Raw genomic sequence first — 12,840 nt, 5'->3', positions numbered from 1 at the left:
TGCAGTGGTGAACAAGATAAACAAGGTCCAGCTGGGTGAGTGGCTCACACCTGTAATCCCAGCACTTTGGGAGGCCGAGGTGGGAGGATCGTTTGAGGCCAGGAGTTCAAGACCAGCTTGAACATAGCAAGACCTTGTCTCTACAAAAAATTTTTTAAAAAACAAGCTCCTACCTTCAAAACACTTACATTCTGGTTGGGGAAGATGGACAATAAACAGTAAGCACAGACATAAACAAGGAAATATTCTATGGAAATATTAAGGTAATACAAGAACAATTTCAGAGGTGAAGACTCCTTTAGCCAGGGTGATCAGGAAAGGCCTCTCTGAGGTGGTGACATCTGAGCTGACCTGAAAGATAAAAGAGCCAGGCAAGTGAGCATACGAGGAAACAGCAAGTGCAAAGGGCCTGTGGCAGGAATGAGCTTGGTGTGTTTAGGGAACAGAAAGGCTCTGTGGCTGAAGAGTAGCAGGTGAGGGGGGAGTGGCCAGAGGCAGTGTGTAAACAATCTGATCTCTGTTTTGAGAACACTGGTTGTTGTATGAAGAGAACCTTTAAGGGTAAAGAGGGGAGACAGTCAGGAGGCTGCTGCCATTGTCCAGGTAAGTTGCTGGTGCCTGGGCCAGGAGGTAGGGCTGGAGCGGGAGAGAAGGGGTCCCACGCAGGAGACTGTCAGAGACAGAGCTGGCCTGAGTCATGGGGTGGGCAGGGAGAACGAGGGACAGAGCAAGGTTCCGAGGTTTTGGCTTGGGCAGCCGAGGTGGGGTGAAGAGGGGCGCGGAGGTGGGGCTGACCATCAGGAGCTGGACTTTGGCCATGTCGTGTTTGCTGTCCCCGTTTGACGCCCACTGGAGGCGCAGAGTGGGGCAGTTGGCTACGAGTGTAGATCTCAGGGAAGCTGTTCGCTCTGGAAATACAAACCTAGGGCTCACAGAAAAGCGAGGAGAGGCCCGGGACCACCGACTGCAAAACGAGGCAAATGACACCTCCACCCACGGGCCTCTCGCGAGGTGTCATGTGAACGCCGCCGGCAAGCGCGGGAGGAGGGCTGAGTCCCGGCGGGGCACAGACAGCTTGGGCCCCGGGGGCGGGGCCGGGGCGGGGCCGCCTCTCGCGGCCCGAGGGCGGCCGGGGCGGTGACGTCACCGCATGACTGGGTTTTTATGAATGAAAGGAATCCTGCGAGTGAGTAATTCCGGGAAGCTCGCCTTACAACTCCGCGCGGCCCCGGCCCCCTGCGCCGCCCGCCCCACAACAAAACTCAGCGCCGCGCTCCCGGGAGCCGGGCTCCGAGCGACCTGCGGTTCGGTTCGGACCGGAGGGGAGGCAGAGCAAGGGACGCGCTGGGACAGCGGCCGCGACAGCCGGGAGACGCGCGCGAGCGAGGCGCGCCAGGCCAAGCGAGCCGAGAGGCGGGTGAGGAACGCGGGTCCGGGACGGGGACGACGCGCGGGACCCCGAGGCGCAGGGTTTCCGCCTCTCGGGCCGCGCCTGGGGCGGGAGCCGGGCGGGATCCGTCGATGCTCCCTGGATCCGTCGCGGGACGGCTGCGTGCGGGAGGCGGGCAGCGGTTCGGGGGGCACCGAGACGGGCTGGGATGGCTCGGCGGGTGGGGTGGAGACGGGGCCCCTTCCCGGGGCGCGGGCGGGAGGCGGCCGAGCCGGGAGGAAGGGGCAGCGCAGGCTGGCGAGCGTCAGCGTCCGCCCAGGCGGGGGCGGGGGCGGTGTGTGCACGTACGTGACTCGGTGAGAACAGCCCCTGGACCGGGGCCCGCGGGCCGTGCGTGCGCGGTTTGTTTACGTCCGAGGGCAGGCGGGCGGGCGCGTGTGTTCCCTGGCGAGCGTCCTGCCTGTCCTGCCCGGTGGTGCACCTCGGGCTGTGTGCGTGTGTGTGTGCGTGTGTGTGTGCGTGTGTGTGTGTCCGTCGGTCCGTGTCCGCGCGCGCGCTCCCTGGGGCCTGTGTACCCGCGGTGTTTACCTCGGAGAGGGCGTGTCCCCGTCTGTCCACAGGAGCAAACGCAAAATAAGGACCGGAGCAAAGGAAGCCGACAGTTCCGTGGTCACGCCGAGGCCGCGAATTCTCGCCCCGGGCGCCCTCTTTCTTTCCAGCCAGGGCTGCCAGGCCTCCGCTCTCTGCGGAGTTTCCCAGGGCCGCCACCATGTGACCCCAGTGTTTGTCCCCCGCCCAAGCCGGGGCCCGCAGCCACAGGGTGGGGCGAGGTACGGCAGACCCCGCCCAGCTGAGCTGGGGGTGAGGTGAGGGAGCCACCCCTCGCCCAGCACCCTGGTGGATCTGGTAACAGAGTGAGTTGGAGCCCAGATCCTTGTCCCGGGTTTTTGGGCTCCCTGGGGAGAGAGGACCCTGGGGACTCTTGTTCATCCCCAGGGTTGCCCATCCCCTCAAGTCTCAGGAAAAACAGGAAGGGCCAGAAACTCCACAGCAAAGGTGTGGGTAGGGAGGGAATCCCGGGCTTCCTCTCTTTGGTGGCCACTCTGGCTAGTCTGGGTTCTGGAAGCTGTACCTGCTGGGTCGCAGAGGATGAGGTGGAGCTGGTTTCTGCCCTGCAGGTAGTTTCAGTTCATAGATGGGACTAGTCAAACGGTACCTATTGACAGCCAGACCCCAGAAGCTAGCTGAGGACCTGTGCCAGCTGGCAGACTCAGTCCTCACCCTGAGCCAGGCAGGGTCAGCTGGCAGTGGGGATAGGCGCTCTTACAGCTAGAAGGGTTAATGTGGAAGGGGTGGCAACTGATGCAGCCCCACCCATCCGCTTACCCAGCAGCCCTGCAGAAAGCACCTGTTTAGCCCAGCAGCCTGAATGATGGGCTGGGGGCTAGGGCTTCCTTGCTCCTAACCCACCTTCCCCCTCCTCCCACCCACAGAGCACTTGGGCTTGCTAGGGTGAGGAACCAGTGATCTTTTAACTTTGAATCTCCAAGCCCTGGTAAGCTGCAGATGTCCCCATCTACAGCTGGAACTAGGCCAGGACCTCCCAGGCCAGGAGCCCGGGGTTTCCAGGAGTATGTGGGCTTTGAGTAAAGGGGGTTGCAGTCAGGAGTGCAGGAACCAGGCGGGCCCATCCTCAAAGCCAGGCAGGAAACATCCCGAGCAGGGTGAGGGTCAGGGGCTGAGGGGAAGTGGCTGTTGACTCAGTCACAGATGGAAAGTTAGCACTGAAAGGTTTGACCTCCCATTGAATCACCCCGGGGCTCTCTAGGGCCCAGGACCCAGCGGGCTCCATCAGTCCTGATGTTTCTATCCCTACGTTGCCACTGAGCCCCTGTTGTGGCCACATGCTGGAGATGAAACCATGAACGAGCCAGATCCAGAGACAGCCCTCTGGGAGCTCACAGCTGAGTAGGGGAGACAAAGGCAAAGGAGCCATAGGACTGATGCAAAACCACAGCTCCCATGGGTGGTGTGAGGGAGAAGTCACTGCGGTTTGAGAGTGTATATCAGGGCTCTGACTTAGCCAGGGCAATCAAGGAAGGCTTCCCTGCAGAGGTGACTAGTGAGCCGAGTCACCTCTGCAGTGGTGGTGGTATCTGGGAAACCCTGAGAGCAGGAGTTTTCATCTTTGGGCCTTCAGGACTAGGCACAGAGCCTGGCACACAGTAGGTGCTTCTTGGATGTTTGCTGATTGAATGAATGAGCACTGGGTCCATGACCTTGAAGAGCTCCAAGACACATGGAGAAAAAGGCCCGGGGATCCCAGGGAAGCAGGAAGCCAGGGCCGGGGCTTACGGATCTTTGAAGGAGTCTCAAAGTGAGCAGATCCTTCAGGGCTCAGGTGACGTCCTCCCTCACACACACACACACTCACGCACACACTGCCTGTGTGTCCCTGTGGGAAACATGCAGGGACAGTGGAATGCCTGTTCATTCATCTGTTGTCAGCATGCGATCCTCGGAGCAGGAACATAGCGGAGCCTGAGGGCCCCTTTGTGTGGGTTAGGGAGAGCCGGCACTGCAGGGTTTTGAAATGGGCCAAACATGGTCAGGTTTGTGGGTGTGCGTCAGAGACAATCCCTCCGACAGCCCTGGGGGAGGATCAGTGGTGAGGGTTGGAGATGGAGGCCAGCGAGCAGGTGCTGTGGTCATGGGCCAGAGCAAACAGGAAGTGGTCCCTGGCTGTGCCGGTGGAGCACAGGGATGGTCAAGGCCGATGGTCTGGGGGTTTGTGTCCACTGCTTTCCTTCCCCTTCTTCCAGGGCCTCCACTCTGCTGGTGGTCTTGGAGCTGTGGGCCAGAATCTGACACTATAAACTTGGAGATCGTCATTGTTGGAAGGTACCTTGGGCTCAGAGGAGGTTTGGCATGTTGGGAAACTGAGGCCCAGAGCGAGGGAGTGCCGTGCCTGAAGTCACCGGCGAGTGTGAGTGGGTGGCAGAACTGGGGCTGGAACCCCAGGCCGTTGCTTCCCTGCAGTGCTCGCTTCCCCCGGCCTTGCTCCCCTGCCAGCAGGGAGGAGGCTCCACCAGTGCGAGCTGCCAAGACCCAGGAAAACACATTTTTTCCCTCTGTCCTCACAGAGCAAGCAAAATGGCTCGGCAGCCAGGAGCAGCCCATGCCAGTGGGTGGGGATGTCTCTGGGATGGACTGGGGGGCCAGGGAGGGGAACATAGAAGGGCCTGTAGCCACTGACTGGACAAGGCAGCTGTCTGTCCCCCAAGAGTAAGAGTGCTCCCCCTGCCTCCAGAGAGTATCAGGAACCTGCAGACCCTGGAGTCAGCTCTGCCGGCTTCCAAGGGAAGAAGGGAAGAAGCCGGGAGGGGTGCTGGTGCCGGGCATGGAAGAGAGAGCCTGAGCCAGGGATCAGGACCCCGGGGTTCTGGTCCACCAGTGCCACCAAACAGCTGCATGGTTGCTTCCATTGCGGAACAGGGGTTGGATCAGTTGCTGTCTCAGGCCCAGGGTCAGCCAGACGGGCACAGGCGGCGGACCCAGGCCCCCCGGCTTACAACCCAGCAGCCCCTGGCCTGAGGTTGGAGGCCAAAAGCCTGAGGTTATCAGAAAGTTCCCCCTTCTTGTGACTTTCCCTCTGTGGCTGCCCGACTTTGCTGAGCTAGGACATTCTGGGCAAACGTGGGTGCCTCAGCTGACATCAGTTGAGGGGGCTGAGGCTGGGACCAGAGGGCATGGAGGACAGGAGGGCAGAGCAGGTCCAAAGCCTTCCTAGGGCCTAAGAGCACTTAGAATCACAGCTGTCATAGCTTCTCCATTCTCCAGAGTAAGGAATGGCCAGCAGTTCCACCTCTCAGGTCTATGCTGCAGGCAGTGTTGAGAAGGATGCTGAGGCTGTGTCCAAGCTCCGTGGAAAGCAGCGCTGTGCTGAGAAAGATTCAGGGGCTGCATCCCACCACTGGGAGTGAGCGCTGTGATTGGCTAGTGCTGTGTTGAGAGTGGACAGAGGTGTGACGGCGAGAGGGGCCGACCATCTGCATCTCCTGATCTTGTGTAAGCCTCTTGTATTCCACACACTGATGCCATTATGATCATCCCCACTCTATGAGTGAGGACCCCAGGGCCCAGAGAGGTAGAATGACTTGTGTGAGGGGCCTGGCCATCCCTCTGAGCGTCTGCATCTGCCTCAGCACGCGGCACCCAACAGGCAGTCGGTTCACATCTGCTTTCCCGTCAGGCCTTTCTGTGCAGTCCACACTGCACAGGCACCACTGAGCACGCCAGCGCCCCTACAGCTGGCAGAGGGTCCTGCACATTTCGGTGTCACGTGCATACCATATCCCCAGCAGGCCCAGCACAGATCCTGGCACATCGGAGTTGGGCGGCCTCGGAAACTGGCAAGTCCAGGCTCCTCTTCACACAGGCAGGGAAACAGGGCCCGGAGAGGTCGCCTCAGTTCCACCCCTTGCTGGCTGTGTGACCCTGGACTCCTTTAGTGCCCTCTCTGGGCATTACCTCACAGAGTTACTGGGAGGACCAGGGAGGCGACAGTGTGATGGGATCAGGATTCAGGCCTTTGCAGGTGTTTAGAATTCCTCCCCATCTGTGGGGAGGCAGCCACTCACCTGCTGTGCGACTTGAGGCAAGCGATGCCCCTCTCTGGGTCTCCACCTCCCCTTGGGGAAAGCGAGGAGGGGGCCAATGGTCTCCAAGGGCCTTTCCTGCCTTTCCCTGTGTGACCCCGGCCAGCTGGGAGATGCCAAATCAGAGAAGATCCCAGTGCTGGCTGTAGGCCTGACCCCTCCTACATGGACTCAGCAACTCTAATAACCTCCCGGCTGCTCACCGACCTCTACGGTTTATACCGCTTGTTCCACCACAACCCCGTGAGGCAGATATTGTTCTCATCCCATGGATGGGAAAGTGGAGACCCAGAGAGGTGCAGCGGCTCGCCCAAGGTCACACAGGCTGGAGAGAACAGAGATGTGACTTGAACGCAGGCCTGACTCCCAATCTAGTGCCCCTTTCCCTGCTTCCCTCACCCCACCTTGGGGCCAAAAGTCACGTGGCTGGGATCCCTTCTGTTCCCTTCCCGTTCTCCCAGCAGCTGTGCCATCTCTGCCAAGCAGAAGCAAGGAGGCAGCTGGAAAGGAGGGAGAATTAGAGACAGGGCCAGGAGGTTTTCCTCTCAGACTGTGTTCAGCTAGGCTTGGGCTTGGAACTAAGTTCGGACACCGAACAGCTGGGTGACGGTACCAGAGATTTCCCCTCCCTCCCCCACGCCCCAGTGCCTGCGCCCTGCCAGGCCCTGTGCCGGGAGGCCTCAAGCACCCGGCTGACTCAGCCTGGCCCCTGCCTGAGGAGCTCCCTGTCTGGTGGAGAGACAAGGAAATGCAACACATTGCCATACTGGGGTGTGAGGTGCTAACGAGGCCTAGGGGGTCAGGGAGGGCTTCCCGGAGGAGGAGATGTCTACAGCCAGGGCAGTGTGAGTAGGAGTCTGCGGGACAAAGTAGGGGGCAATGAGGGGAGAGACGTGTCTCGGGGCGGGGGTGGCCCAGAGACAAGAAAGCGGAGGTGGGAGGAAGTGAAAGAAATTCCTTGTGGCTGGAGTGCAGAATGGAGGTGGCGGTGGCAGGAAATGAGCCTGGGGCTGGACACATGGGGCCTGGGGTGCTGTGAGAGCGGGTCTGGACTCTGTCCTCAGGGTAGCAGGGAGCCATGGAAGGTTTTAATCTGGGAGTTGGCATGGTCAGGTGGAAAGATCGTCCAGTTGCTGTGTGGACAACGAGCCGAGGCCAGTGGGGGTTGGGGGGAAGCTGGGACCTCCCCAGGTGTGTGGTGAGGGGAAGGCGACCATTTAAGAGCCTGCACTGAAGGGTGGGGTCGGTGCGGGGGTGTATGAACATCGCCAGGTAGTGCCTCTGAAAGGGCAGCCAGCAGATTCCACGTGATTTGTCCGAGTAGGGCAGGGGTGTACAGCGGCCCCCAAGGAAAGGAGGAAGGCCAGGTGGGCAGCGGGGCCTAAGCCCCGTAGGGTTGGAGTGCTAGGCAGGGAAACTGAGGCCAGAGCCCAGGCTGAGCCTGCATGTCCAGCAATGAGGGCTGCGGCTCAGGGCTCCAACCCATGAAATGAGCCTCACTCCCATCCCCACCAAGGGTCAGCACAAGTCTAGAGGTACCTGAGGCCTGACGTGCGCTCTGGGCCTCAGCTTCTCCCGGCAGCCCCAAGAAACTGGGTGACTTTTAATACCCTCCCCACCCAAGGGCCACAGCAGCTGCCTCTGTCAGGGGATCTCTTGAAGTACCAACTTCCCTTTCCTGTCCCCTCCTTCTTTCCCTCTGAGTAGCCAGACCCCCGACTGCGTGGGCTGGAGGGGCTGGGGGGTTTCCTGAGAAGCCATGGACAGTCCCCACCTCGGCCTGAGTCACACTGAGAATTCGGTGACTATTACTTGAGCATCTGCTATGTCAGGCGCTGTTCTAAGCACTGGAAGGCAGTGGTGGACGGGACGAGAGCTCTGCCCTCATGGCGCGGGTGGAGACCGACACGGAACAGATGTGCACATACGTGAGCGGTAGTCACTGCACAGGGCAAAAGGTGCTACAGAGAGACATGAGGTGTGGAGGGGACACAGGGAGAGTGTGCGTGTGTGTCCGGGGTTGGAAATCCTAAATTCAGTGGACCTGAGATTTGAAGAGTGACCTGAGGTGAGGATCCAAACCACATGGCTCTGTAGGACAGCGGGCACAGGGAACAGGCAGTTCAAAGGCCCTGAGGCAGAGCATGGGCGGTGTGTTTGAGCAACAGCAAGGAGGCCGTGCGGCTGGGGCAGAGCAGGCTAGGGGGAGCCAGGGAGGGCTGAAGGGAGAGGTGCCAGTGCTGGGGCACATCTCACAGCGTTTTGTGGGTCACTACAGTGACTTTGGCTTTACTCCGAGCGAGATGGGAACCATGGGACGGTCCTGAGAGAGGTGTGATGTGATCTGCCTTAACATGAAACTCCCCTGTGTCACCCAGGGGGAAAGCAAGGCACAGGGAGGGTCACTGACCGACCAGAATCCCACAACTAGAGACTGGGCCTAGGTGGGTCTGGCACCAAGGTCCATGTGCTTCCATGCGGTCCCTAGGAAACACCTGGTCCTGCCAGATGTGTGTGAGGTCAACCCCACAGACAGCTCAAGGAGGCTTTTGCCACCTGCCCTCTGTCGAACTGGGCACTGCCAATGCTGCACGAGGTTGGAGGGTGCTGCCCTGCAGACCACAAGCATCTGCCTTTGTTCTCTGTGTTTCCCACCACCCCCTCCCCTTGGGAACTCCAGATCACACTGAATGCGGGAGATCGGACCATCTGGGGACTGAGGGGGCAGCTGCTGTAGCAGGGCCTTTGAGAGACAACTGCCTCTCCAGCCTAAGCAACAACCACTGGCCCCCGGAATGTACCCTCCCTGAGTTTTTATTCATCTGTCTTCTTAGTGCCAAGCACATGTAGCTGCTCAATAAATAGTTGTTGAGTGACCATGAGGCTTCCATTCCGTGGGGGCTAATGGGACCTCATCAGTCTAGGTATGGCTGCCCTGTCTGCCAGGGCACGTGGAACTACTGCTGGGCAGCCCCCAGGAGTTTGGGAAGCCTTTCCACACGCAGGTCTGGATGGGGGAGGCTTGGGGAGGGGAGGGTACTGGCTGTGTTGTATCTTGACAGGGTGCTGATTTGGACTTCGTGAGTCATTGACCCGGACACATATGTTTTGTGCATTTTTCTGTATGTAGGTTATACATACATACTTCAGTGAAAAGTTTTTTAAAATCAAATGAAACACACGTCTGAGCCCCATGTGGAAGAATGGCCAGGGGAGGCGTGTCCATTCATTTGGTGCACATTTATTGAGCACCTGCTGTATGCCAGGCACTGCTTAGGCATATTGATGCTGTGGGAAGATAGGCAAGGCCTCTGCCCTCATGGGCTTGCATTTTGGTGGAAGAGGGGTGGGAGGGAGAGAGGAACCAAACATAAGACCTGCAGAAGAGGTGGCTGTTAGGAGGGTTAATAACTGGGGTTATGTGATGGGACACAAGGGGGCTTTTTGGCCAGGATGGTCAGGGAAGACTTCTCTGAGGAGGTGGCATTGGGCAAAGACCTAAATGATAAGGAGTCACTATAGAAAGATAGGAGAACAGTGAGGAGAACAGCATGTCCAAAGGTCCTGAGGCTGGAATGAGCCATTCAGGGAGGCCACTGTGGCTGGACCAATGTAGACAGAGGAAGGTGGTAGATATGAGATGAGTTCTAAGAGAGCAGGGGCTTTGAATGCCAAGGTAGTGAGTTTGGATTTTATTCTAAGTGAGGGGGAAAAAAGTGACTTTGACTTCCTTTCTCCTCTAGGTCTCCAGCCCAGAGGGCACCTTCTGCAAACATGTCTGGGGACCCCTTATCCGGCAAAGCCCTGAAGGTGAGGAGGCAGCCAGCCCCTCTTGTGCCCAGTGAGGCCATCCCTCCCTGCCTGTGCAGACCTCGCCATCCCAGCTGCCACTTCCCTTCCTGGAATCCCCAAGGGTGCCTCAGCAGGCACCAGGCGTTCAGGATGCCAAAGGGAAGGGCCATGGGCTGGGAAGCAGGAGGGCTGGGCTCTGGTCACAGGCTGTGTGCCCGGGGCCTGCTTCCCCATCAGGTCTTTGCCCACCGAGACATTCAAAGATGCTTTCCGGCCTGGGTTTCTCTGGCTGAGTCCAGCACTGCACTAGGTTAGAATTCAGGCCGAGCTCTGGGGTGGCCTGCTTTCGTGTTCTGATCCTGGTTTGGCCTAGTTTCCCCTTTCCGGATTCCTGCTCCCCTTCAGGGGCTTGGATCAAGTCCAGCCACCACCTCTGTGGCTAAGGCGGTGAAGGGGAGCACGAGGGTGGGGGTGGCAGGGGGAGGAGGGCGTCCCAGCACCTGCTGCGCTCCGGGCCCAGGGCTGGGGCCCACAGGCAGGAGTGAGTCCCGGGCCTCAGTTTCCCCATGCCCGCAGATCAAGCGCGAGCTTAGCGAGAACACGCCGCACCTGTCGGACGAGGCGCTGATGGGGCTGTCCGTGCGCGAGCTGAACCGACACCTGCGGGGGCTCTCGGCTGAGGAGGTGACGCGGCTCAAGCAGCGGCGCCGCACGCTCAAGAACCGCGGCTACGCCGCCAGCTGCCGCGTGAAGCGCGTGTGCCAGAAGGAGGAGCTGCAGAAGCAGAAGTCGGAGCTGGAGCGCGAGGTGGACAAGCTGGCGCGTGAGAACGCGGCCATGCGCCTGGAGCTCGACGCGCTGCGCGGCAAGTGCGAGGCGCTGCAGGGCTTCGCGCGCTCAGTGGCCGCGGCCCGCGGGCCAGCCGCGCTCGTGGCGCCCGCCAGCGTCATCACCATCGTCAAGTCCACCCCAAGCCCGGGGTCTGGCCCCGCCCCCGGCCCCGCCCCCGGCCCCGGCCCGGCCGCCTGCTCCTAGTGCCCGCCCCGCCCTGCCCCACTCCCCCGGGCCCCGCCCTGCCCCACTCCCCCGGGCCCCGCCCCATGCCCCTGAGCCCCGCCCCATTCCCCAGCCACGCCCCTCCAACCCCATCTCTCTTCCCAAAGTGCCTGAGCAGTCTCTGTGCCCAGGTCCCATTTCTTGCAGCCGCCAGCCCCTGTGATGAACACACATTCCCTCCCAGGGCCCTGTCTTCCTCATGTAGCCCCTGAAACTGGGACCTAATGGTCCTAGGGAGGGGCAATTTTGGTGGTGGTGGTGGGGGGGGGGGTTCCAGATCTGGGGTCGCCCTTGGCTGAAAGTTCAGCCTTCTTAGATTGGTAACAACGGGATACAGAGCTGGCTCGGAGAAGAGCTGTCAGGGGAAACGAGGGCATCCCTCATTTTGGAAACTGCTCTGAATGTGCCAATATGCCCTCCAAACCGCCCCAGGACTGAGGACTCAGTCTGGCTGTCCTGCTGGGAAACTGCACTGAAGAGATTTTCCCACCTCTGCTTTGGGCCTGGGGCCGCCTGGCTTTCCAAAGCTAGGAGAGTGGTTAGAAACGACTAGTGGAGCCCAGTTAACAGATGGGGAGGCAGCCCTGCAGTGGACCCGAGGCTGCACACCACTTAAGTCGTTGAGCTGGAACCAGAAGCTGAGTTGTCTTACTGCTGCCCCAACATTCCAGCCATGGAATGGTGGACAGGACTGAAAAGGTGGTGAGAGGGTCTCCTTGGCCTGGGAGATGGCTCTCTGCAAGGGAAGGGCAAGAAGCAGAGGGACAGAGAAGGTGACACAGATGGATGGGCGGGAAGGAGCTGGCCTGGCTCAGCCCTGGGTTCTCCCTGTAGTCAGGGTGCCCTGGAGACAGCCAGCCAGAGAAAAAGGGGACCGTGGTGGCGACTGCTGTGGCAGATGGGGATAAGAGACAGATCCTATGGTCCTACAGCCTGGAGTGGGGTCCTTGGAAGTAAGGGTCCCACCTGGACCCTGCGAGTATCCACTGTGGGATGGGGGTGGGCTGCAGCCAATGATTGCCATTTTCGTGGAAGCCAGGCCCCAGCCCCTCCCCCAACACTGTATACAGCTGCTCCTCCCCACTATTTATTGCACGAATCTAAGTTATTCTTCCCAGCCAGAGCCCTAGATCCCACTCCCTGGAAAAGTGGCTTGTGGCCCTGAGCTGGACTTTATATTTTATATCTGCAAATAAATCACATTTTATCTTATATTTAGGGAAAACCGATGGCAACCACAAAAAAAAAGTTTAAAAAAAATTGCCCGGGCCCTAGAATTTATTTATTTCCTGACTTACAGTGAGCGAGTTATCCGCCTTCTGTATTTTGTACTTTCTGAATAAAGTCAAATTCTTTTCCCACAGATAAGTATATGTTCTGGGCTATGTTTTGTGGGGGGCCTGAATGAGGGGCCTAAGATGGGGTTTTGTTCCAGCCCCAGTCAGGACCTCTGGGGGTGGGAGGGTGAGTCCCCATCACTAGCTACTGAGCAGGGGCACAGGCTAGGGTAGAGGCGGGTCAGGGAATAGTGTGCTGAATTTTGGTCCTTCCATCTGGCTGCCTAGAGCCAGGGAGCCTCCCTGGGGACGGCAAAGCCACTAGCACAATGAAATTTAGGGTTAAATTCCCTGGGCTTCCCTTCAGTGTACAAACAGTCCCACCCAGAGAAGAAAAACCTCAGATTTCGGAGTAATCTTTCCAGCACTTTCACATTGAGGTCTGATTTTCTAAAGCCAAGTAGGAAATATTTTCCCATTGTTCCACAAGGCACAGAGAGACAGGGAGCAAGTGGCTTTCTCAGTCCCAGCCTGCAGGCTTAAAACATAACCCTGCATCTCATCCCGGGCCCCAGACTCACTAATTCCAACGCAACCTGCCAGCCCTTCTGGGAGACGCCAAAAAGGAGCCGAGTGTACTGTGGTCTGCCGGTCAGGACAGTCAGGG

General features: G+C 59.2%; 1 protein-coding gene across 1 annotated transcript; it reads left to right on the top strand.

Annotated features, from left to right (window-relative positions):
* Positions 1–1,083: 1,083 nt before the first annotated feature.
* On the top strand, positions 1,084–10,912 carry MAFF (MAF bZIP transcription factor F). The gene is made up of 3 exons (XM_045552881.1): positions 1,084–1,417; positions 9,792–9,858; positions 10,417–10,912. The coding sequence occupies exons 2-3, from the start codon at positions 9,823–9,825 to the stop codon at positions 10,873–10,875; spliced, it is 495 nt and encodes a 164-aa protein (XP_045408837.1). The 5' UTR covers positions 1,084–1,417; positions 9,792–9,822; the 3' UTR covers positions 10,876–10,912.
* The last annotated feature ends 1,928 nt before the right edge of the window (positions 10,913–12,840 follow it).

Source organism: Lemur catta, chromosome 6 (genome assembly GCF_020740605.2).
Source record: "Lemur catta isolate mLemCat1 chromosome 6, mLemCat1.pri, whole genome shotgun sequence".
NCBI classification, from domain to species: domain Eukaryota; kingdom Metazoa; phylum Chordata; class Mammalia; order Primates; family Lemuridae; genus Lemur; species Lemur catta.
Note: the sequence above shows the minus strand (reverse complement) of the source record. Positions and strands in the feature narration are given on the sequence as shown.